This window comes from Canis lupus, chromosome 17, assembly GCF_011100685.1.
Source record: "Canis lupus familiaris isolate Mischka breed German Shepherd chromosome 17, alternate assembly UU_Cfam_GSD_1.0, whole genome shotgun sequence".
NCBI classification, from domain to species: Eukaryota; Metazoa; Chordata; class Mammalia; order Carnivora; family Canidae; genus Canis; species Canis lupus.
Genome location: NC_049238.1, coordinates 53,709,995 through 53,733,184, shown reverse-complemented (window position 1 = coordinate 53,733,184; position 23,190 = coordinate 53,709,995). Strand labels below are relative to the sequence as shown.

Below are 23,190 nucleotides of genomic sequence, written 5' to 3'. Positions count from 1 at the left end.
GGAGCGCCGAGGAGTGCTGACAACCACCAGAAGCTAGCGGGACAAGGAAGGATGCTTCCCTAGAACCTTCAGAGGGGGCATGGCCTTGTCAGTACCTAGATTTTAGGCGCCGAGCTTCCAAAACGGAGAGAAAACACTGTTTGAAGCCACTCTGCGTGCGGTCCTCTACTAGAGCAGCTTTAGGAAACACACAGACTTTTATTAGGGCCAGAAGGATGGAGGGCAGGGCAGCAAAGACAAGAGGGTAAGGAGGGAGGGTGGGACAGAGGTGGAGTGTGGGTAGGGGAGAGGGCGGGCAGGCCACGGAGACCTGACGGACGCCAAGAGTAAAGGTGGCCTGGGCACCAGCAGTCTTCTATTCCTCCTCTTTAGGGAGTGTCTGCTCCAGTCACTGTGTTTTAGGCCTAAAGCAAGGTCTTCTAGAAAATTCTAAAACGGCTCAGCTTTTTTGTGAAAACACCCAATGCGGGCAAGCTGCTTGAGAGACTCCGCTTTATCGGACTTCTCCCTGGGAAGTCAGCAAGACTGCAACTTCCAGTTTGTGGGCCTCCCTGTCCCCTGCATGCAGAGGTCGAGTGACTTTGTGTGACCAGGACTCAGGGCGATTTGCAGCCACACTCATGGGAGTCCCAGAGTTGAAAGTATAAATAGCCCCCGGACACCGCTGCCACCTCCACCAGGAACCTGATACACGATGTCTGCATCTCTGGGCCCTCCTACCTTATGAGAATGTTTGTCTTGCGACTGCCTTTGGGGCTATGGTTTCAAGTCCTACACAGATAACAGGCAATGATCACCTTGAACTTGAGGACAGGGTGGGGCAGAAATGAGGAATGGCTGTGTTGACGGACAGATCTGGATCAGACGATAGAAAGATCTGGAAGATCGGTGCGGGGGGAGGGGGGAGGGGAGGCTGGATTTCTGGGGACTCGGTCACAATAGGCCAGGAGGGACCTGTGTTGTTGCTCAAGGTCTTGAGACATGAGGCGGACCGCCCACCCCGACAGAGGACACAGAGCAGGGGGGCCTGTCGGGGCTGGCTGTCCAGCTGATGGCCTTTCTCTCGGCAGAGAAATGCTGGCGAACCTGTGAAGACATGCTTCCCTTTTAGCGACAGACTTGGCTACTGCCACAGTAGGCCTGCCAGGCCAGACCTGCTGCCAGGCTAGGGCTCGGACCCCGCCCCTCTGCCACCCACCCCAGCAAGTCCACCTTGGGCTGCATCTGCCCTGCCTGGGATGGAAATTCAGCTTTCTCAATGCTTCAAATTACTGCGCTGAATCACACCGGTAAACAGCAGAGATAGCTGCCTGCTTGGGGCTCTCTAAGGCGGAGATTGAGATAGGAACCAAGGTACCTCCAAGGCCCACCTGGGATGCTTGACTGGCATTCTCTCATCTGGCCTCACCTTTTTTTTTTTTTTTTTTTTTAAGATTTTTAAAATTTATTCACTTGTGAGAGAGACAGAGACAGAGATGGAGCACAAGCAAGGGGAGAAGAGGGAGAAGCAGGCTTCCTGCTGAGCCAAAGCCCAAGATGGGGCTCAATCCCAGGACCCAGGGATCACGGCATGAGATGAAGACAGAGGCTTAACAGCCTGAGCCACCCAGGTGCGCGGCCCCTAGCATCCACCCCCACCCATTTCTTAACAACAGCACCTCCCTCTGGCCTTGGGAAGAAGCACAGGAGCACAGCACAAGAAGTCTGGAGTCTGCAGGCAGCCAGCCTGGCCAAGTGGGCCTCTGCTGGCAGGGACTGAGCCAGGATCTGGTCCACAGACCAGAGTTGGGCAGTGGCTCTGCAGGGCCAGGAAAGCAGACCCCTGCCCACGTGTATTCTGGAGTGTTAGCATAGCTTATCTGCTGCATGAAATCATACCCACTGATCCGTGGGGGAGGCACGCAGAATGCCAGGTCCTGTCTGCAGGGTGAGTCCTTCAGGAAAATGAACAGCACTCCCTCCAGGATTCGGGATCCACCATCCAGGCACCTGCAGCCCTGCTGGAAGGCCATCTAAAGCAGCTCTGCATCCACGAGCTCCCTGGCTCGCAGTGGCCGTGCTCTGCGAGGGGTAGAGGAAGACTTTTGGGCAGACGCTGTGCGAGGGAAGCCTTCCCAGCTGCGGCGGCTGCCAGGAGGCAGCTGTACAAACACAGTGCTGCAGTGTCCGGCACCTTACACTCTCATTACCGCCACTTTTAACAGGCACCACAGGGCCAAACCACAAACGGCAGCTCTGCGCCCGCCTTCAAAATTCTCCCACAGCAAAGCAGATCTGAGCAAAATCCTTTCCACTCAACTACTCTTCAGCTCTTACTTGTTTCTATCCTTGGCCTTTTTAGGGGGTGGGAGGGAAGACCAGCAAACTGAAAGCAGTTTTTTTTTGAAAAGCAGTCTTTACTGAAAAGCAGTTAAGCAAAACACGCATTTCTAAAAATGAAATTGTGTATGAAACCGTGATCACAGGGACGCCTGGGTGGCTCAGTGGTTCAGCATCGGCCTTCTGCTCAGGTCGTGATCCTAGGGTCCCAGGATCGAGTCCTGTATCAGGCTCTTTTCCCTCTGCCTGTGTCTCTGCCTCTCTGTGTCTCATGAATAAATAGATAAAATCTTTTAAAAAAAAAAAAAAAGGAAAGAAAAAAAGAAAGAAAGAAAAAGAAAGAAAGAAACCATGATTATAAGTGACATGAAGCAAAACCTCTGGTGCTCATATAAAACTCTCCCTGACTTCACAGCTGATGGCACTGGGTCCTCCCTGAACCATTAGTGCCAGTCTTGAACGTGGGAGGGAGGGCGCACAGACCAGTGTGACAGTCCAATCTGATCAGGATCAGTAGCTTGGATATCACTTGACCCAGAATCACAGACAAGATTTCAAGGAGAGCTGGCTCTAGCCTGGAATTACTAGAGTAACCTTAATCTTCCCAGGAGACTCTCCCTTTCTCACGTCTAACTGGAAAACTGAAGTGCATTCAAGAGAAGCAAGGCTCCCACTCAAGCTGTGAGGATGCAGGCCTGAGCTGGAGAAGGGACAATATGAGCTCTGTTCCATCAGGGCTGAACCACACTCACTGATCCCATGGTTTCCTGGGGCTCTGGGGTCAAGTGTCACCAGTGCATAAAGTTCCTGTCTTAGCTTGGGTTGCCATAACAGAATGCTATAGACTGAGTGGCTGAAACAACAAAAACTTATTTTCTTACAGTTCTGAAGCCTAGAAGTGCAAGATCAAGGGTTGGCTGATTCCATGTCTGATGAGAGGCCTGTTCCTGGCTTGTAAATAATGACCTTCTCATGACATCCATACATAGCCTTTCTTTGGTCCATGTATACAGGGGGAAAGAGAGAGAGAGAGAGAGAGCTCTCTGGTGTCTCTTCTTATAAAGACACAAATTTCATCAGATCTATGACCTCACTGAACTTTAATGACTTCCTTGGATACCCATCTCCAAAGACAACCACATGGAGTTTAGAGCTTCAACTTCTGGATTTTGGGTGACCACAATTTAGTCCATGACATTCCATCACTGGCCCCTAAAACTCATGTCCTTCTCCCATGCAAAGTATACCAATTCCATCCTAAGACCCCAAAGGTCTTGACTCATTCTGGCACCAGCTCTAAGTGCAAAGTCTCATCTAAGTGCCAAGACTCAAGGTATAACCTGCACTGACTCAAGACCCCTCTCCAGCCACGGTGAACCTGTGGAACCAGACAATGTAGGTACTTCCAACAGAATAATGAGACAGGCATAGGATAGGCATTCCCATTCCAAAAGGGAGAAACTGGAAGGAAAGGGGTGATGGGTCCCAAACAAGTCCAAACACCTAGTGAGGCCAATTCCATTGGATAATTCCCTTTGGGTCAATGCTGCATCCTCGGGGCTCTGTGGGGTAGCCCTGTCCAAGCAGCTCTTAGAGGTGGCCAATTGGCTCTCTGAAACCCTGGTGGGGGGGACTATCTTCTGAAGCCAGTGAGGGACCAACCTGGCCCCTGGGCCTGAGGATCTCTGGATCACCTCTGGGGTCATTCTCCCCTTGAAGGATAATGCACATTCACAGCCTTCCTTCAATCCACTCCCCTTTCTGTTTCCTTTTAGTACAGTGGTGCTGTTCTGGTACCAATCCCATCTTCCCATCTTTTTTCTTGGCTTCTGCTAGAATGGCTGATTAAATCCTGAATTAAATCAGTTGGTGCCTGGCTGGCTCAAGCGGTAAAGTATACAACTCTTGATCTTGGGGTCATGAATTTGAGCCCCTCAGTGGGTGTGGAGATTACTTAAATAGATAGATAGACAAACTAAAAAAAAAAAAAAAAAAAAAAAAAAAAGAAAAAATCAAACAGCTGTGTGGCCATACCCTTGGTGTTTTCTTCAATACACACCTAGTTATTGTTTGGAATATGGATAGGCTGAGAAGTTTCCAAATCTAAGTTTGGATTCCCTTTTGCTTTACAGTTCCTTCTGCAACCCATCTCCCTCCTCTCACACTTTCTGTAAGCAGTTCAAGAGGATCCAAGTGGCATCTTTTGGGTGATAGATGCACCCAGTGGGTGCCTCCTCAGTACTTTGCTTAGAAATTCCTCAGCTAAGGGGCGCCTGGGTGGCTCAGTTGTTTAAGCATTCGACACTTGATTTCGGCTCAGGTCGTGATCTCACGGTTGTGAGACTGAGCCCCTGTGACCAGCTTGCACTGGGCATGGAGCCTGCTTACGATTTTCTCTCTCCTTCTGCCTCTGCCCCCACCCCTTTGTGCATGCTTTCTCTCTCTGAAAAAAAAGAAAAAAGAAAAAAAGAAAAGAAAGAAAAAGAAATTCCTCAGCTAAATATTCAATTCCATCACTCATAAGCTCTACCTGCCACAGAACACCAGAACGCAAACAGTTCAGCCAAGTTCCTTGCCATGTTGTAACAAGGATCGTCTTTTCACGTATGTCCAATGACATGTTGTTCATTTCCATCTGTGAATTTAGTGAGGGGGGAACGCAGCAGTTCCTTTCAACACAGCAACGCTATGATCGTGCACGATGATAAACCTGCACTGTTTGGAAAAGCAATCTGAGAATCATTTCCTCTAAAGCACAGAGGGTCTGGTCCTTTGGTCAGTAGCCAGACCTTCGATAAAAAGGTGCAGGGTCGGCCCCAAGTTATAAGGTGCTCTCGGTCAACAAATGAAGCGTGCTTAGGAACCCAAACAGTGAAAGCCCACTGGCTGACACGGTAGGATGGAGCTTCAGCCAAACGACTACCTTACAGAAGGGGCCACGGCAAGGGGCAGGGGGCGGCTGTGGAAAGGCAAGAGTTCTGCTTGTTTCTGTGCTTTCCGTCTCTCTGCTGACGACTACCCACTACCACTTTCCACCCATGTTCACATGCCTCCCTCTAGTAGCCCTCACGTGAAACATGTTACTTGGGGACTTTTGAGAGAGAGAAGTCAGTAATGAAATTTGTTAGAACTATATGCCAAAGTTGGAGCAAGCAGACTCCGAGAACAAGAGCCTGATGTGGTTGTGGGAGTCTGCTAGGCTGTGGACCCCGATGACCCCACGTTCCCAGCTCCCTGCCCTGTGGCCCTCTTCTGTTAGGTCTGGGCTGGGGCTCTGACTTGCATTAACAAGAGAATACAATGCAAGTAGCACGGGGCTGGTTCCAGACACAGGCCTTAGATGGCTTTTTGTGTTCTTGGGAACCTTGAGAGGAAGCCTACCTACCCTAATGAAGAAACTACTCCCCTAAAGGGCTGAGGAGGGAGAGAGTCGTAGAACATGTGGGAAGAGGAAGAAAGAAGCCCAGCCCCAGCAGCCTTGCCACGTGGCTGCAATCACACAGAAAACACTGGTCAGACCAGCAAAAGAACCTCCCCCAGCTGAGACCAGCCCATGAGAGTATTAAAACAAATGAATAAATAAAAGGCTGCCCAACACTATTACAGTTTGGGGTGGTTTTTTACAGTCATAGTTAAAAGAGGTCTTTTGGGGACATGTGACCTACAGAAAAGCTAAAAAGTTTTGACCAATGGCTCAAACCTACTGCTGTAGTCTGGAGGTCCAGGTTTTGTTTCCTAACTGAGCAAAAGAACCAATGGGCTAAGAAATGGCTCTAGAGTGCAAGCCAGCCATCTCTGACAATCCTCTGCATTCTCTCTTTCCAGCCCTGGGAGGGGTTTTGTTTGTTTGTTTGTTTGTTTTAAGATTTTATTTATTTATTCATGAGGCACAGAGAGAGAGAGAGCCAGAGACACAGGCAGACAGAGAAGCAGGCCCCATGTAGGGAGTCCCATGCGGGACTCAACCCCAGGACCCTGGGATCATGCCCTGAGCCAAAGGCAGACGCTCAACCACTGAGTCACCCATGTGCCCCCAGCCCTGGGAGTTAAACAGAATCCTGTATTTAACAAAATAGCTAGCACCCGGCCTGGCACATGGTACCCAACTCAAAAATGCCTATGCATTCATTCACGTGTTCTGAGAGCAGTGATGTGACTATGAACACATCTATCCAGAGGCACGGGGAGGGCTGTGATTCCCAGGAAGCACGTAGTCCCTGGACCTGGCTTCTCCTCTGCAAAGGGCAGCCATCTCGTACCACCTGCCCGGCCCTGACAGCACAGGAGGGATGAATGACATCGGACATCTGCAAAGCCCTCTGTCATCCCCCCAGCCCTGGGCAGAAAGGTTAGGAAGGACCTTAATCTATTTACAGTATCTCACTTTGTCCCACAGTAACCTTTTACCTTTCTGGAAGTTTTCAGATACACCCATAACACCACTCCTGCCAACAAGTGGGGCCACTGTACCTTTTCTGAGAGCTAACGAGAAGCATCTTTTAAGAAACTGAAAAATAGGCATTCTTCTGACAACTGTCAAAAATAGTTCAGTCAAAAAAAAAAAATAGTTCAGTCGATTCCCTAAAATCAGCTTTGAGAACACCACAAGAAAAGAACTCACCAACACTCTGTACCGAAGCCCATCAGGCCACTGCCACCGGGAAGGCTTTTCCATAAAGGGAAGGTGAACGGCCAGCCAACTAGCAGAGGAAGTCTTGCTATTCTGATCTTCGGGCTCACTCTTTGTGTCTTCTGATTCCCCCATCCCTCCTATCCGTTTCCACATTTTACAAAAGGGTTTAGAAGTTATATTTCTGGCCCCGTGACTCTTGCAGCCACTGCTGGGTTGAGACCAGATTTAGCCCAAGGAGCGGCAGGTGACTGAGCCCACAGGGTGCCAGCAGGGGAGATGCCAAGCCTGCTCCAGCTCACACACGCTGGCTGGCCTAGAGGCAGCCAGCCCTGCCAGGGGGCTCTATCTGAGAGTAAAGGCGCCTCCCCTTCCCTGGCCATCTTTCCACCCCATGAGCAAAGGCTCCCCTCCATGTGAGGGACACAGGGGACCTTACCAAGGGCAGGGGAAGGACTCCTCCTGGAGAGAAGCCCAAAGGAAGATACTGGCTCTACCTCAACATGCTCCCCCCTAGGGCTGCTAGAAAGGTGCTCCCCTTGGGTCTCCCCAGGAGCTGGTGGCTTCAGGGTTAACAAGTTAAGGCCAGGCAGTTGTTGGTCATGGCGAGGACAGGCATGGAAGGTGTGCAGCAAGCCTGGGACTCAGCCCTGCCTGCCCACCCACCCAGGTCTCCCTGGGCAGCAGGGCTGAGTGGTCAGGTGCCAGGGTCGCCGCCAGTTTTCTGAACACAGCACGGCCATACTCCCCCGGGGCGATTTTGTCTGTCCCCTCTGCACCCCTGCCCCTGTCCAGCTCGCAGAGCAACCAGTCTCGGAGGGAGGGGCGAAGCGGGAGCTGTGGAGGGGAAGTCAGCTCCATCACCTGGATGACTCAAGGGGAGATGATTCCCTTCACATTTCCACCCCACAGACAGGGTTCGTGCCAGTGAGAGTCGTGGCCACTTGCGTTAAGAGTCTCAAATAGCACCTGTCTCTACTGTAACCAGAGCTAGATCTCTTTCCACCCTCTTAATCTTGAGCAAGACCTGTCCTGTCCTGGGATAGACCGCTTCCTGCTGGGCTCTGTTGCTGCCACACTGCCTCGTCCTCCTGTGCTCCATCGCCTGTGCCCAGGCCTGTGTCGGCAACTGTCCAAGTAGAGCAGCGTCTACTTGACCGTGAAAGCCAAGGGACCATGAGCTCCAGGAGTTCCAGAACAGAGCTCTGAAGGCAGCCATCGTTGTGTCTTGGGAGCCCCCAGCTCTACATGTGGTAGATTTTTAACACAAGTCTGCTGGTCATTCTCCACTGAAAACGGGGGAAAGAAAGCAGACATGAGTAACAGCACTGACTTACTTATCTTCAGAGCCCCACAGGCACATGCAAAGGACTCGAAACATATGATTCTGCCATGCATAGCATGTGACTCAGACACTGATTCCCTCCAAGGACCAGTCAGGACGGCAGCAGCTCCCAGTGCTAAACCACCCAATCCTGGGGGGTGGGGGGTAGAAGCTGAGCCAGAAGCACAATAGAGTGGGCATGCCAACACTGAGACGGTTTGGCAGTGTGACCCAACCCCAAACCAGGGCTGGGCCACCTTCCTGTCCCAGCCAAAAATATGACAAAGCCCATTGTTCTGACACCACTAGGGTGTCCTTGCAGGTCTTGGCTGCTCTGCCAACTACACAATCATGGGCCGGAATGGCCACAATTAACCAAGTGCTCACCATGTGTCAAGCAGGTTACACACAACGGCAGATATCGCCTGAGGAGGCAAGAGAGCCCAAGGAGATGGCAAAGTCAGGCTAGCTACTGATTGGTGACCATGTGAGTGCCGTCTGTACACCATGCTCCAGGCCAGGCACTGGGGATGCAATGAGAGTGAGACACAGCCTCTGTCCTCTGCCCCCTCCTCAATTTGTGGAAGAAAACAGAAAAAATGGTCCGGTGAACACGAAGGAAGACCATCTAGAGAAACTTGCCCATGTGCACCAGTAATCCTGAACAAGAATGATCATAACAGTTGTGCTTGTAATAGCAAACAAAGAAGATAAAATAAAATGGAAATAACATTAATGGCCACCACCCCCACCCCCACCCCGCCCCAACCAAACTTCTAGAGAAACACAAAGTGAGAGATGCCACAGTGAGGGCATTAAGTGAAGCCCAGCTTCATGACAACGGGATAAATCCTAAATGAGGCCTGCCATATTGTTCTCTACAAATTGCTTAAATCCCCCAATCCCCTATTTCCTCATATATAATACTGGCAAGTATCAAAGGGTTCTGTGAAGACTGAACGTGACAATCTATCCAAAGTGTTTACCTCAGGATAAATAAACATGAAATAAAATAGAATATCATCACTTTTTTAGCTAACTATGAAACAGATTACATGCACAAATTTAAAGTATGATATCTCGACATATTTCTAACTTTATCACATGCGTACATTTCCAAAACGCTCAACTCTCACAAGTCTGGGGTGTCTAACCTGCACTTCTTTCCTTATTGAGGGTCACTAGGGTGGCCCTGTAATTTAGTGCCTAAACCTGGACACTTCTGAGAGCGGAAGGGAAAAAAAAAGGAATGATGAATAATTCCACTAGGACAAGGGTGGAAACCAGATGTAGCATTCTGAGCAAACTGGAGGGGCCGGTCACTTTGCCGCTGTTCACAGGCTCCTTTCAGGGGCAAGGCCAGCAGCCATCACCACATATCACCTCCATCCCTTCTGGAGGGGCCACATCTGAGAACTGGCCCAACAAAACCGCAGCCTGGATGAAACTGGCAACGTGTCACCCGCCTCCCCGCCAGCAGTCAGGAAAGTCAATGCACATGGACACCCCCCCCAACACACACACACACACACACACACACACACACACACAGCTCCTCCCAAAAGCTGGAGAGAGGAGTCAGACCACGGTCCAGGCCCTCGGCCCCTGTCCTCATCCGACCCTGTCCGCATCCGACAGCTGTCCTTCCTGCCTCTCGAGGACGTGCCCCCTACCTGAGGTGTCCCAGGCTGTAGAACCGGGACTCGCCGTCGGTGGATCGCACCACTTGCAGCGTGAACATGGGCTGCAGCTGCCTGAGCTCCAGCAGCACGATGGCCAGGTAATGGATGAAGAGCAGCGCGTCCACCAGGGACACGGCGTACTGCACGATGCCCTGGTAATTCCGGTCCCGCGAGTCCAGAATGCGAACCCCGTAGAAGAGCCAATAGGAGACCACGAAAAGGAAGACGAGGACCAACAACAGGGCGCGGAACACGAAAACCCGCGGCACGTCGGCCCTTTGCTTGCGGAAAAAGAGCGCCCACGTCCCGATGAGCAGGATGAGGAGCTTGAACGCCACGGAGATAAAGAGGCCCTCACAAATGGTGCCGCAGGGCTCCAGCTCGTCCCGCCACAGGATGGGGGGCAGCAGGATGAAGGCGATGGGCGTGAGGAACACTAGAAGTCCGAGGACCGAGGCCACAGTGAGGCCCAGGTAGCGCTTGCAGTCCAGCCCCACGCTGTCCTCCAGGTCCTTGCTGATCCTGGCAATGTCCTCCTGGGATATGCTGTGCTCTGAGGTGCCCGTGATGGCTGTTGTGGTCTCTCCCCAGTTGTCATCCTGATGGGGACAGAAAGGTGAGCGTCAAGAGCCACAGAGGGCAGGTCGTCAGTCAAAGCCACGAAGCAGGCACCTGGAGAGAGGTGACGGACGAGGGGCCCACCTCCCCGAACCAACCCGCACCCATGAGCAACCCTAGAAGGTGGAGGCTTAACTCTTCCAAACAGAGGAGCTGTGAATCTTAATGAGTTTCCTTAAAGTTTTTTTTTTTTAATATAGATTTTATTTATTTATTCATGACAGACACATGGAGAGAGGCAGAGACACAGGCAGAGGGAGAAGCAGGCTCCCTGTGGGGAGCCCAACGAGGGACTTGAACCCAGGACTCCGGGATCACACCCTGAGCCAGAGGCAGATGCTCAACCGCTGAGCCCCCCAGGCACCCCGCCTTGAAGCTTTCCAAGTTGTATCACATATTCACCTTTTCTAACAGAGAAAACACAGCCTAACCTTCTGGTTGGTTCGTGGGGTGCTCTGTTACTCTGACGTAGATCATCCTCCGTGTTGCAACCTCCGGAAGGGCTCTGTGCCCTGCAGTAAGCAATCCCACCATGAGACTAACACGGAAGGGCTCGCCTCTGGCCTAAGAAGGCTTTGCTTTTCCTTCTAGATTCATGGCTGTGTTAGAAAGGCTGACCAAGGCTAACTTCTGGAAGTGGGGTGTTACGATACCCTCCAGCAGCTCTGAAGAGCTAGGGAACTTACACTGCTACGTACAAATCACAGCTGACCTGTAGCTAGTCTTTTGGGTTTGTCTGTTTGTTTTAGTAAGTATCAGCGTCAAGCACTCCGTGACCATGGTTCTCATTGAGCAAGCTAAGCAAATTCAAGTATCGCTGGCCAGGACAGCTCAAAAATCCCTCCCTGAACACACATTCTTGTGACACACCACAGACAACAAGGGCACGGAACTCCCAGGCTATTGCAATGTGTCTATGACTGTCTTGCTTTCTCTTTTTAAACTTTGAGGCAGTTTCCAGTTGGACTCATTAGTCTCCTTACTGAACATGATCCAGTTCTTAGGATTCTTAAACCGTTCTGCTATTTCGCTGGGAACTCTGACTGCTACAAAGCAACAAAACAGAGCAAGAAAACAAAGAAAAGCCACATGGGTTCCAACAAGGTTTTGCCTCAGGGATTTGCGTATATGATTTACCTTGGAAAAAAACAGTCTGATGTAGGGGCAAGCTGGGTGAAATCCATGTGGAAGACACCAACTTAGAAAAATCTAGTGTAAGTTGACAGCTGGATCATCAAGATAGGGATCTCACAACCAACAATAACCTTAAATCTAGTAATGATTAGAAAAATATGATGTATCGGTGCATAGGCTGCGACAAGGAGCCGTGGCAGTGGCAAAGGTCTTGACCTATGAGCAAAGAGTTCTTCAACTTGGAAAGTCTGACATACCATGAAAGAAACGACTCAAGACAATGGCCAGAAGCCACTAAGGCTCCCACACAGGGCTGAGGGAAGTATAAAATGGTACAATTACTCTTGAAAATGGGTCTGGCAGTGTCATGTAAATTGGAGTAGATGCTCAACTGTACGACCCAGCAATTCCACTCTCAGGTTTTTATCCAAAATAAATGTAAACATATGTCTGCAAGACCTGTGTAAGGACATTTGTAACAGCTCTACTCGGAATAGCCCAAGATGGCATACCTCCAGTGTCTATTCATCAGGAGGATGGATAATAAATTCATGTAACAGAACGCTCACCAAAAGCAAAAAAGGATGAATTGCTAAAACATGCCAACACGTGGATAAATCTCAAAATCATCATGCTTACTGGAAAAAGTTCGAAACAAAAGAATATGAATGGTCCCAATTATATGAAGTTCTAAAGGAGGCAAACTGAATCTATAGTGAGAGAAATCACAATAGACTTTGTCTTAGAGAGCTGCAGGTAGGGACAGGAACTGACTGGGGAGACAGTAGTGATAGTGTTTTATGGGCTCAGTTAGCAGTTTGAACTTCCCGAACCATATACTTTAGACCTAGTTCATGTCTTCGTGTATAAATTTACTTCAATTAAAAAAAAAAAAAAACAAAAAAAAACCACCTCACCAACAGGGGAAAAAAACAGCTACAAATTCAAAGATCAACAACTCATTATAACGTCAATTCACAAAATAATTTATTTTACAACACTCTGAGTGAAGAACAAAAACCGGATTCCATGTTTTGCACTGGGCCTAAAATTTAGTCGATAATCGATGTGGAAGTAATTATTACTAGTATCTTGTGGCCATTTTGTTGACCACCACACTGCTATGATTTAGCTATTCAATGCCCTTGTTCCTACCAGAGTTGCTAACTTAATCCCCTGGACATTTTGAGAATGAGTATACATCTGTGCCTAAGAAAATGTAGATGTCCAAAAGGTCCTCTTAAGCTTGGAGGGTCTTAGAACAGAAAGGATCTGAGATGCTCTAATCTGACACCCAAGATCTTCACTCCAGAGCTTGAGGTCCACAGAGGTCAGGACTGCCCATGGTCACAGAGCTACCAAGAAACACAGCCTCCAAAAGCCCATTTCAGTGCTGTTCCCATCACATCCACTTGGAATAAACGCCAACAGCTTCTCAGTGAGCTCCAAGACGTAGAGAAGCTGCAAAGAAGAAATGCCTTCACAGTGGGCCACCAGCACCTCCGAATCCGCATCTAGAAGGAAAGTGACCCCCCTATAAGGTAGTCTAATCTTAGGATTAGTCCCAACCATCTAACCGTCCCTCTGGTACTTCCAGAGCTATGGCAGGTGGGGTGATGGTAAGTACCAGCAACAAACTCTACATTCATCCCACAGCACCTCATGTGCTCTGAGGAATTCCAATTTCAGGCCACCTATCTGCTTATAAATGCATATATGTGTGTGTGTACGTACCTGCAGGCGTGAGCAGACATTGGTTTATTTGGGGCCAAGGCCGGCCACACATATATTTCAAGAACTGTGGAGGGTGTGCAAACATGTTTCTGAGTATGCTTCAGATGTTTATTTAAGTCAGGTGGGCTGCCAGATAGTTAAGACCCAGCGAGGAGAACTCACACAGTGTCTTTTAAAAGTTCACAGGTTGCCAATATTTGAATATTGGGTGATTTCACATAAAAATGCTAATTTTCAGCTTTTCTTAAATACCACTAGATCAGGAACACTGAATTCCTGCATTCCTGAGCAGTAATAAGTGTCTGGAGCTGGGGAGCTGCAGTTCTGCTAACAGAGATGCATTCTCCACTTTGCCACAGACCCCATCGCTCCGCACCACGACCCCGACAACGGAAGTGCCACACAGGTTACAGCTCACCCCTGAGCTTGCCTGGTATGTTTTTTTGCCCCTTCTCTGTGACCCAAGGCCTACTTCATTCATCCAGTTTTCCTGTCAAGCATCTGAGTGTACAACCCCCCAATTTATTTCATGCACTTCATGGTGGTCGGTCTGGGCTCCCTTAACCTCTTGTTCCCCACTGTACTCAAGGTTTCTGGACAGCATTTCCTTCCTTCCCTCATGCACTGTTCCACTTTGGACCATGTCTCGGGAGACTACAGCCTGTAACTTTCCCTTTCTCTGCCCAGTCATCAGGCTGGCTGGCTTCTTTTCAACACCATTCAAAGCAGGCCAACCAATCACACTCCAGAAGAATCCCCAAGGTAGCCAATGGCAGGACAGGCTGTCCTTAGACCGACAAGAAACCACGAGACATAGATAAACTCATTACCATGCTAGAAAAATAAAGATAAAAACCCAAGAGAATCTACTGCAACAAGACTTAGGAAAACATTTGCTGAAAGGAGTCTCCATCAAGGAGCAGTGAGCTTACAGACTGCCTTTGATCCTTACCTGAACTTCCTCTGCCCGAGTAGAATCATTTGCCAACAGGGGCTCTCCGGTAGGAGCTTGAATGGTGACAGATTTTTCTGACCCTCTGCCATCTTTATTCCGGGGTGATTTGTGTCTCTCTCTATTTCTCTCCCTGGGGGGGAAAAAGATCATCAGCCAGCACATTTATACCATGTGAATCACCCCCCATTGAAATATATTATAAATTTCATTTTGAGCTTAGTAAAATTCAACACACACACACACACAAACACACATGCCGTGCCAATACCCACCCAAGCCTCCCCCGTTGCAAGGAGTAAGCTAATTTTTACTCCCTACTTAGTATTATCTTTCTGCCATTCCAAGACCCTAAATAAAGGCTGTCACTCCTCCCTCAACAATGGAATTGAAAATATTTTCTCAAAGCCTTTAATTGTAAATTTCAGAATTTCTGTAGCTGAAGCACATTTTACTGTGAAATTACTGACTTGATTTGGTTATAACCTGCCTAAATCTATTTTCTCGGACTTTCCTGTGAGGACAACATGGCAAGATATTTTACACGTTGGTCTGTCCACAAAAATCTGGGACACACTGTCACCCTACACCTTTGGACAAGTTGAGAAGAAAGGAAATTCTAAACCAGTACAAAGAAGCCTTTACTTCTCATTCTTACAAAATCAGACTAAAAGTCACTCCCCTAGGTTCTGGCTGAACTTAAAGGCAACCCAGAGGAACAATAAAAGCCAGGACAAACGAAACCAAGGGGTGTGTTTGTGTGTGTGTGCATGTGTGTGTATTTTTAGGCTTCCTGAGGAGAACAGGCTGCTGCCTCATTTTACCGCAGATGGACCTCCTGGGTAGTCGTCCAGGGTAACCGCCAGAGCACCCTGCCATGGGTCAATCTTGAAATTACCAAAGGAATCAATCACTGTGCAAAACTCAGAAGTTACAACATGGCCATTAAGCACCTATGGACACTAGCACTCCTGTCCCCCTACCTGAGAACACTCGACAGAGGAGCCCCCACAGAAGGAGCCTGCCCATTGGTGACCAAGAATAAGTTCCCTCAACTCCCTGTCTTATGGGCCACCTTGACATTAGTCCTCCCTTCAAACACCTGCTCTCATTCCCAAGGTGTCCTCCCCCAGCCCAGAGCAGGACAGAGCACTGCGCACAGATTTTGGGGACAAGAGTCAGATCTCAGTTCTACCCCTTAGATGTGTGACCTTGTGCAAGTTATTCAACTTCTGAAAGCCTCAGTTTCCTCTCTGTGAAACAGGGACAATGATAAGAGATAATGTGTGCAGAGCTCGGTACGGGGGCCTCAGGGGAGATGTAGAAGCAACTGTTAACACACGACCCAGCTTCTTCCTCTCCACGGCGTGTCCCCTGTTAGCCTGCTACTTAGCCAACAAAATCACACACAGACTTCCTGCGGGCCAACACCTATCTTATTGGCACCTCCCTAGGATAAGCACTGGTTAGTTCCTTCAAAGAGCAGGGAAGCATCCTGGGGTCCAGACACTCTCAGTGAGGAGCATCTCGAATTTCTAGAGCTTAACCTATCATCCCGATCTATTGCTAAATAGAGTCCAGAAACACATGTGTCCTGGTCAACTTGGGTGTTTTAGTTTAACCAGGTTAACGAGGGGGACAGCAGAGAATCTGTTCACCTAGAGATGTAGCTATTGATGCCAGTCATTCCACCCCCCACCCCCACTTTGGAGAGCACTCTACTAGGGGCTTTATTGTATTAATTCCATTCGATCCTAACAATCACTGTATGAGGATGGTAGTCTTGTCTCCATTTTAGAGATGAAGAAATTGAGGCTTATGGAGGTTAATGGACCTCCCAAAATAGTAGTAAGAGGCAGAGCAAGATGTGAACCCGGTTTTGCTCCCACCACCTCGATTCACACCCACTGTGCTGCGCTGATCTGAAGAGCAACCGGAAGATCTAGCATGACTGTTCCTGATGCTCGCCCTGACACCCTCTACTTGAACTACTGGCGCTCTGGAATGCGCCTGTGGTGCGACTGCTGGCAGTCACAAATTACTGTGCACGTGAATAGCATAAGGCCACAGGCCCAAGGCTCTGGGCTGCCAAAGATAATCACTTCACAAGGCCCCAGTGGGAGAAACAATAAACAACTGGGGAGAGCCTTCCCATGTGCCTGGGCAGTCTTCCGGATGACCTGTGTGGATGAAGTCTAGAACCCTGCTCCCCAGGGCCTGCACCAGCCAGATCCAGGAGGTTCCTCTTCTAGCTTATGTTTCCATCATCCCCACCTGCTCCCCGAGCTATCGACTCTTTCTGTAATCAGCCAAGTCACATGCTCCCCTAACCCGACTATCTATTTACCAGTCCCATGGGTCAAATCCTGTGACAGCACAAATTCCACTGGAAGTCAAAATTCTTTCAGTGAATGCCAAGCGCTGGAGCCTGAACACAGCAGAGGCAGAGAGCAGGAGAGGGACACACCCAGGGCTGGAAACAGCTTCTCTAGGGCCAGCCATTCCTCTGACCCCTGGCCCATCTCACCTGGCTCATAAAGGGCCCAACGACATCCAAAGGAGAAGTGACTGCCTGAACCATTCCCTTGGTGACATCTGGTAAACCAGATAGGAGCCTAGGATCTGATAACCCCAGGAAGGTTTTATCATCCCCCTAAGCCAGAAACCTGAAACCAGCGAAACCAGCGCTTTTCACACCCTGAGTGTGCAGAGCCACCACCTGGGGCAGGAATTTAGGTGCAGATTCGCTGGCCCCACCCCTAGGGAGTTCTGTAGGGGAGAGGACAGGAATCTGCATTTCTCACCAGCATCCCAGGTGATCAGGATGCAGGTGGTCTAGGAAACTGTCCCCAAGGTTCTCCCACCCAAATGCTCCTGGAGAGAGGGTTGGGGGAGTGAGTGCTTGGAAGTCTGGTGGTTTGTGAAATGCCTGTATACAGCAGGGGCTCAATAATGGGAGCCAAGAGGTGAGTGTAATGCTCAGCTGTACAATATTGAGATACAGAGTGGCTTCTTTATTAAAATAGCATTAAATGGATATCTTTACCTTGGAGACTGTGTCTATGCAACATCTACCTGTAAGGGTACAGACCAGAGTGTATCTGTGCTTGTGTGTATGCAGGCGAGAGGGTGGGAAGAGCAAGCAACAGCACGCAGGAGGCCCAGGCATGCGTCTGTACCTGCACGTGTGTGTGTCAACGCATCTATTTAGGCAACTCCCCCGCTGGGCGTCTGGGGGCTGCTGTAAAACCCCCTCGCTGCAGCCAGACCCCCATCCACCCCTGTTCTCTTCCCACTACAGTAGGCATTTCCTGGGAAGACTATTTCGCTAGGTTTCTGTTGTTTGTCTATTTCTATTTGGGGAAAGCCGGCCCCACCAGTCACTCCTCCCTTTCCTCCTCTACCACCACCCACTACCTGTCCTTTCCCTGCTGATGGTGGGGCTGGCTGGCTGCTTCCGCTGGCTCGGCACCCGCTGGCTCGGCACGCTCGGGTGGGAGGGCTGGGCACTCCACAAACTGACTCTGAGGCCGCCTGGGAACAAAAGCGCCCATTCCCTCTGCATTCTGGCCGCCCTCTTTTCAACAGTGCATTTCAGCACATTAGTCACACGAATTGCCCCCACCTTCCCCCTATCGGTTCCTCCTGCTGTTCCCCATCTAGCACAGCCCAGAGGGGAAAGCCTGGGCTTCCAAAGGCCCAACAAGTCAGGCCTGAAACCTATCTCCTAGCCTCGGAACGTCAGGCAAATAACACTGCCTCTCCGCACCGCCACTCTATTGCCTGCTGGAGGGAGGCACCACCTCTGGGGGGACAGAGACTGAGGGGCCTCTCCAGTGCCCACCAAGTGTTTATCAGCATCACTGCCCACTGCTGTACGGAACTTGGGGAACCACTGCTCTAGACTCCCCAGATGAGGCAAGGTCACTGAAGTCTGCACCATCTTCCCAGCAAGTGAACTAACTGGACACCCTCTGGAGAGAGCAGACATCACAAAACCAGGCCACTGACTTCTTTGTCAAAAAAGAGTCACTTATCATCTGTTTGGAAACCAGCCAGTCCCCCAAAGATGATCTCGGTGTCACTGGGCGTATCAAGTTTGATGCATTTCATTATTCCTCTCTGAGTTAGAGGCCTGCAAAAGTTACCAAAAAGCCCTCTTCTTTCCCACTTTTTCCATTAAAGTCGCTGAGCAGAGAAGCTGCACAGGGAGCCTCCTGGGGGTACCAGACCCTTGGCTGGGTCTAGGGCCTGCATACACACTGATGAGGGGTATCATTACTGCGCAATTTTTTTTTTTTAAGGATTTTATATATGTATCTACTTATGAGAGACACAGAGAGAGGCAGAGACACAGGCAGATGGAGAGGCAGGCTCCCCACAGGGAGCCCGATGTGGGACTCGATCCCAGGACTCCAGGATCATGCCCTGAGCCCAAGGCAGATATTCAACCTCTGAGCCCCCCAGGAGTCCCACTGTACAATATTCTTTATGCCCTGCCGAAGCACTCCCCAGCACACACCATCTACAGGCTACAAGCTCTGCCCCATAGTTGGCCGCTATGCCCTACAGGGCCCTCAGAGAATTCACTGCAAGTGGGGGTTGTCTTTTCATCAAGAACCCATGGAATCTTGAATGGCCATCCCTTCCACACAAAGCTTTTCTGAATAGGCTTTCAGTAACACCCCCTGAGTACTTTACTAAAAGTCTCAGCTTGTACTATCATTTGCCAAGTACTTTCCACATGGGCCCTAGAAAGTATGAACAGTTCTGCATGCTGTTTCGATCATAAAGTCACCACAAGGGCACTGCTGTCTCAATTTCTGGGGGCCCCAAGAGGCCTCAGAAAAGAGCAAAGGACAGCCTGGGGCCCCTACGTATGAGAGTTGGGACGCACATGTATAGGCAGAGGAGGCCAGAGATGGTTCCTACTTAAATACCGTAATGTGTCATCCCCAATCCATCCCCAAGCACCAGCAGCACCCCAAATTCCTATGCCTGTCACTGCCGTGTGGAAAGAGAAGCTTGGCACACCGACAAAGGAATGACTGTCTGCAGGAAGATGCAAAGATGTCGTGTTTCCAAATGGCTGTTTCTGGTGTTTTATGATTTACTTATTTTTTAAAAGATTTTATTTATTTATTCATGAGAGACACAGAGAGAGAGAGTCAGAGACACAGGCAGAGGGAGAAGCAGGCTACCTGCGGGGAGCCCGATGTGGGACTTGACCCTGGGACCCTGGCATCACACCCTGCGCCGACGGTGGCGCTAAACCACTGAGCCACCCGGGCTGCCCTCATTTTTAGGATTTTAAGACCAGTATGTGAAAATTCAGAAAATTGAGGTTTAAAAAAAAAAAAGAAACTCACCCATAATCTTAATAATTCTATACTCAGAGACAAGACAGGTGCAGCCAATGACGTTACCATTCATCTTCTTTTTTTTTTTTTAAAATTTTTTTTAAAACCATTCATCTTATAAGAATATAGTTTTGAGTCTTTTTTTAGAACATGCCCTTGTAAACATGATTTCTCAGACCATTAAACAATCTTTGAAAGTTTCTGTTTTATACGCTTTTATCTCATTCATATTTTAAATTACAAAACACTCCCTTGTAGAAGACTGAACAGGTACAGAAAGATAAAGCAAAAACAAAATTCCCATCAGTCACTGCCTTGTGTCCAGTCCCTGTCCCATGGGTGACCACTGCTGGCAGCTCAGAGAACATCCTTCTACACCTTTTGCAGCCTGTGTACATCCATATGGGCTCGCAAATACATAAGTCAATTAGATAAACACATTTTATTGCCCTATTACAAAACAAAACGCCACTCTGCATTCGGCTGCTTGTGTGAGCAACTGCTTGGTCAGGAAAACACCACTACAACCGGTGCTCCCAGCCCTCCCAGCCCTCGCAGCATTGCCAACACAGCTGGACCTTTGGGCTCTAGCCAGTTGGGACCTTTGAATGTGGTGCTGAAATGCCAAGACTGTTAATAGCATTAACACAGTCACTGATTAGTGACCTCCCACTTTGTGCTAGGTTAAACACTTTATATGAACAGTCTTACTGAATCCTCTCAACAGCCCTGTGAGATGGCCATACCCACTTCACAGATGACGAGTCTAAGCAAGAGGCAGCACTACAACTTCACCAACTGTCTTCTTAACCACCTCTCCATTATTCATTCATTCATTCACTCATTCATGCCCTTGTTCCTTGACTTACCAAACATTCTGCAGGTCTGTAAACAGCAGACTCTACGAGTGCCAGGGCAGACCTGTGCATTTTGCACAGACGAGGAGGAGAGTTTGGTCCCCATCACCCCAGATGGTGGTTTCTGTTTTCTTTTCTTAAAGACTTTATCTATTTATTTGACAGAGAGAGAGCAAGCACTAGCAAAGGGAGAAGCAGGCACCCAGCTGAGCAGGGAGCCTGAGGTGGGGCTCGATCCAGGGACCCTGGGATCATGACCTGAGTCAAAGGCAGATGCTTAACCGACTGAGCCACCCAGGCGTCTCAATGGCAATCTTCCATTACCTAGGCTTGTTCCCTGGGAAAACTAGCCAGAGAGCAACATGGCACGAGACCCATCCTACCACCTAGTGTATAAACATCACAGCAAATGCCTAACAAACAATGAGTCAGCAACTTTAGGTGAAAAGCAACAAATCAACACCTTTTTTTTTTTTTTTTTAAACTTTCATTTACATTTTTGGTAAAGCTTTGGGAGAAGTGTCATCTCTGAGAAGTCCTTAAAAATGGAAAACATTTCCACTGCAGGAAGAAACTTTAATTTAAAACCAATTGTCAAAAAAAAAAAAAAAACAAAATAAAATAAAATCAACTGTCAGACATTTAGGTCATCAACCGTAATGACAGCTATAAAATGTAAATTGGTGGTATGGTTACTCCCAACGCACGCTAAATGCTCTGAAAGCCCAGCTTCTCATCCACGGGTGAACTGAACCTCCAATATCAACAGCCCCGAAACCCAGCTTCACCGCTTGAAAAGTGAGTCTGGGGGCCCCTGGGTGGCTCAGGCCACTTGTGTGCTCTGCTCTCTCTCCATCTCTCTAATAAATAAATAAAATATTTAAAGAAAAGAAAAGTGAGCCTAGAAAGCAGGACCAACCTGCAAGTTTTCCCAAATGGAAATAAAGGTGGAACAATCAAGAGCTTACATACCCTTGTCTGTGAGATTTCTTCGAATGACTTGAATAGTAAGAATATCCAGAATATGTGGATTCGGTATCCATAGCAATGGGGAGCTTGCTCTTGAGGAAGGAGCGGGCAGTGTTTCTCCTCAGAGGCAGAGAATTTCACCTACTAGGCTCCTAAAGCCCCAAAGGGCCTGGATATCCAGGAGCCACTCTTCAAAGGGAACAAATTCTAGGAAAAACAGGGAGAAAAAAAAAAGATATTAACTTTCAAAGGTAACCTAAAGATTCCAGAAGATAAATGATGGCAGCTACCTCCTCTCTGGGGCCTGTTCCAGAACACATGAGCAAAGAGGAAGAGTCTGAATGCTAAATGCTTCCCCAAGTGTCCAGGAGGGAGATAGGCAGGTGCTGGCAGGCCAAACCTCTATGACAGTGGCAGGCACAGCAGCAGAGGGAGAGACCTGGCCCTTGGCCATTTCCTGGACGCAGCCTCCCTGCGTGGGTTCAGGCTGGAGGAAGTGGCTTCCCATCCGACAGCCTGGGTTCAGGCTGGAGGAAGTGGCTTCCCATCCGACAGCCGAGACAGTGCCCAGCCCCCACTGCCAGTTTGCTGGTGACCAGAACAATACCCAGGGAAGTAGCTTTTAAGGGATTTTGTTCATAGTTTCCAAAAGACAATAAAAAAAAAAAAAAAAAGTTCTCTATCTCTTTAAACCAGGAATCCAAACTCATGAGAATTTATCTTCGAGAACTGATTCTTTTTGGAAAAAAAAAAAAAAGAAAGAAAGAAAAACTATTATGGCATTGTTTACAACAGGAGAAAGCCCAAAATAATCTAAATGCCCCCAAAGCAGGGCGGAGTTGGGGGGGGACGAGGTAAGGAAAACAGGATTCCTCCACCCAAAGAAATATCAGATAGCTGTTTAAAATAACCAGGAAGGATGGAAAGTTTTACAACATAATGATAAATTTAAAAAGCAAACTGCAGGACTGTAGATACATCCTGAATCTGCTTTACAGTTACAGTCTTATAAAAGGCTTCTGTAAACACAGTGATTAAGAAGGAACATCGGAAAAGGAAAGTGAGCAGGTGATTTATTAGTTGCAGGCTCCTGGGTCTTTCCCCACATTTTCATTAGATATTGCTTTGCAATAAAAATAAATTGGAAACATTTCCAAGTACATTCCTGAGCCCCACATGCCACAACCTTTACTCCTAAAGGCCCCAGAACCTCAAGTTTGTCTCTCCCTTTATCCTGCACCTCCAGAGCTGGTCTCCGCCCATCAGGGCTCCTCCTTGCAGTGTTGAAACAGCAAACTAGAGCTGGTGACATAAGTGTGAAGACAGAACAAAGGAGCTGCAAATGCCACAGCCCTACCCCTACTGGGAGGGGACCAAAGCTCCCTGACCCCTGCACCCACCTGCAGGCCGGAAGCCAACCTTTGGGTCACCTCCACATACCAGCATACCTTCCAGGCTCAAAGATAGCTTAAGATGCCTTTGCCCTTAGCATTCGTTCTGTGTGGAAGTATGGAAATGAGGTGCGTTCGCTTGCAGGCACTGTGACCTCTGGGCCCAGCCTCCCTTGTCCTGGGTGTTCTGGCTCATCGTTTCATTTCTCCTCTGCCATCA

At 48.9% G+C, this 23,190-nt stretch overlaps 1 protein-coding gene across 4 annotated transcripts in view; it reads right to left on the bottom strand.

Moving 5' to 3' along the window:
* VANGL1 (VANGL planar cell polarity protein 1) overlaps positions 1–23,190 on the bottom strand; it is a 53,474-nt gene that overhangs the window by 22,444 nt on the left and 7,840 nt on the right. For all 4 annotated transcript variants that reach the window (XR_005372615.1, XM_038561858.1, XM_038561859.1 and 1 more), the window contains 3 exons: positions 21,583–21,786; positions 14,394–14,526; positions 9,947–10,554 (listed from right to left, as the gene is read on the bottom strand). Coding sequence is in view for 3 of the 4 variants with exons in the window: in XM_038561858.1 (XP_038417786.1) it covers positions 9,947–10,554; positions 14,394–14,526; positions 21,583–21,653 (812 nt within the window). In the remaining variant the exon portion in view is untranslated. The remainder of the gene's footprint in view (positions 1–9,946; positions 10,555–14,393; positions 14,527–21,582; positions 21,787–23,190) is intronic.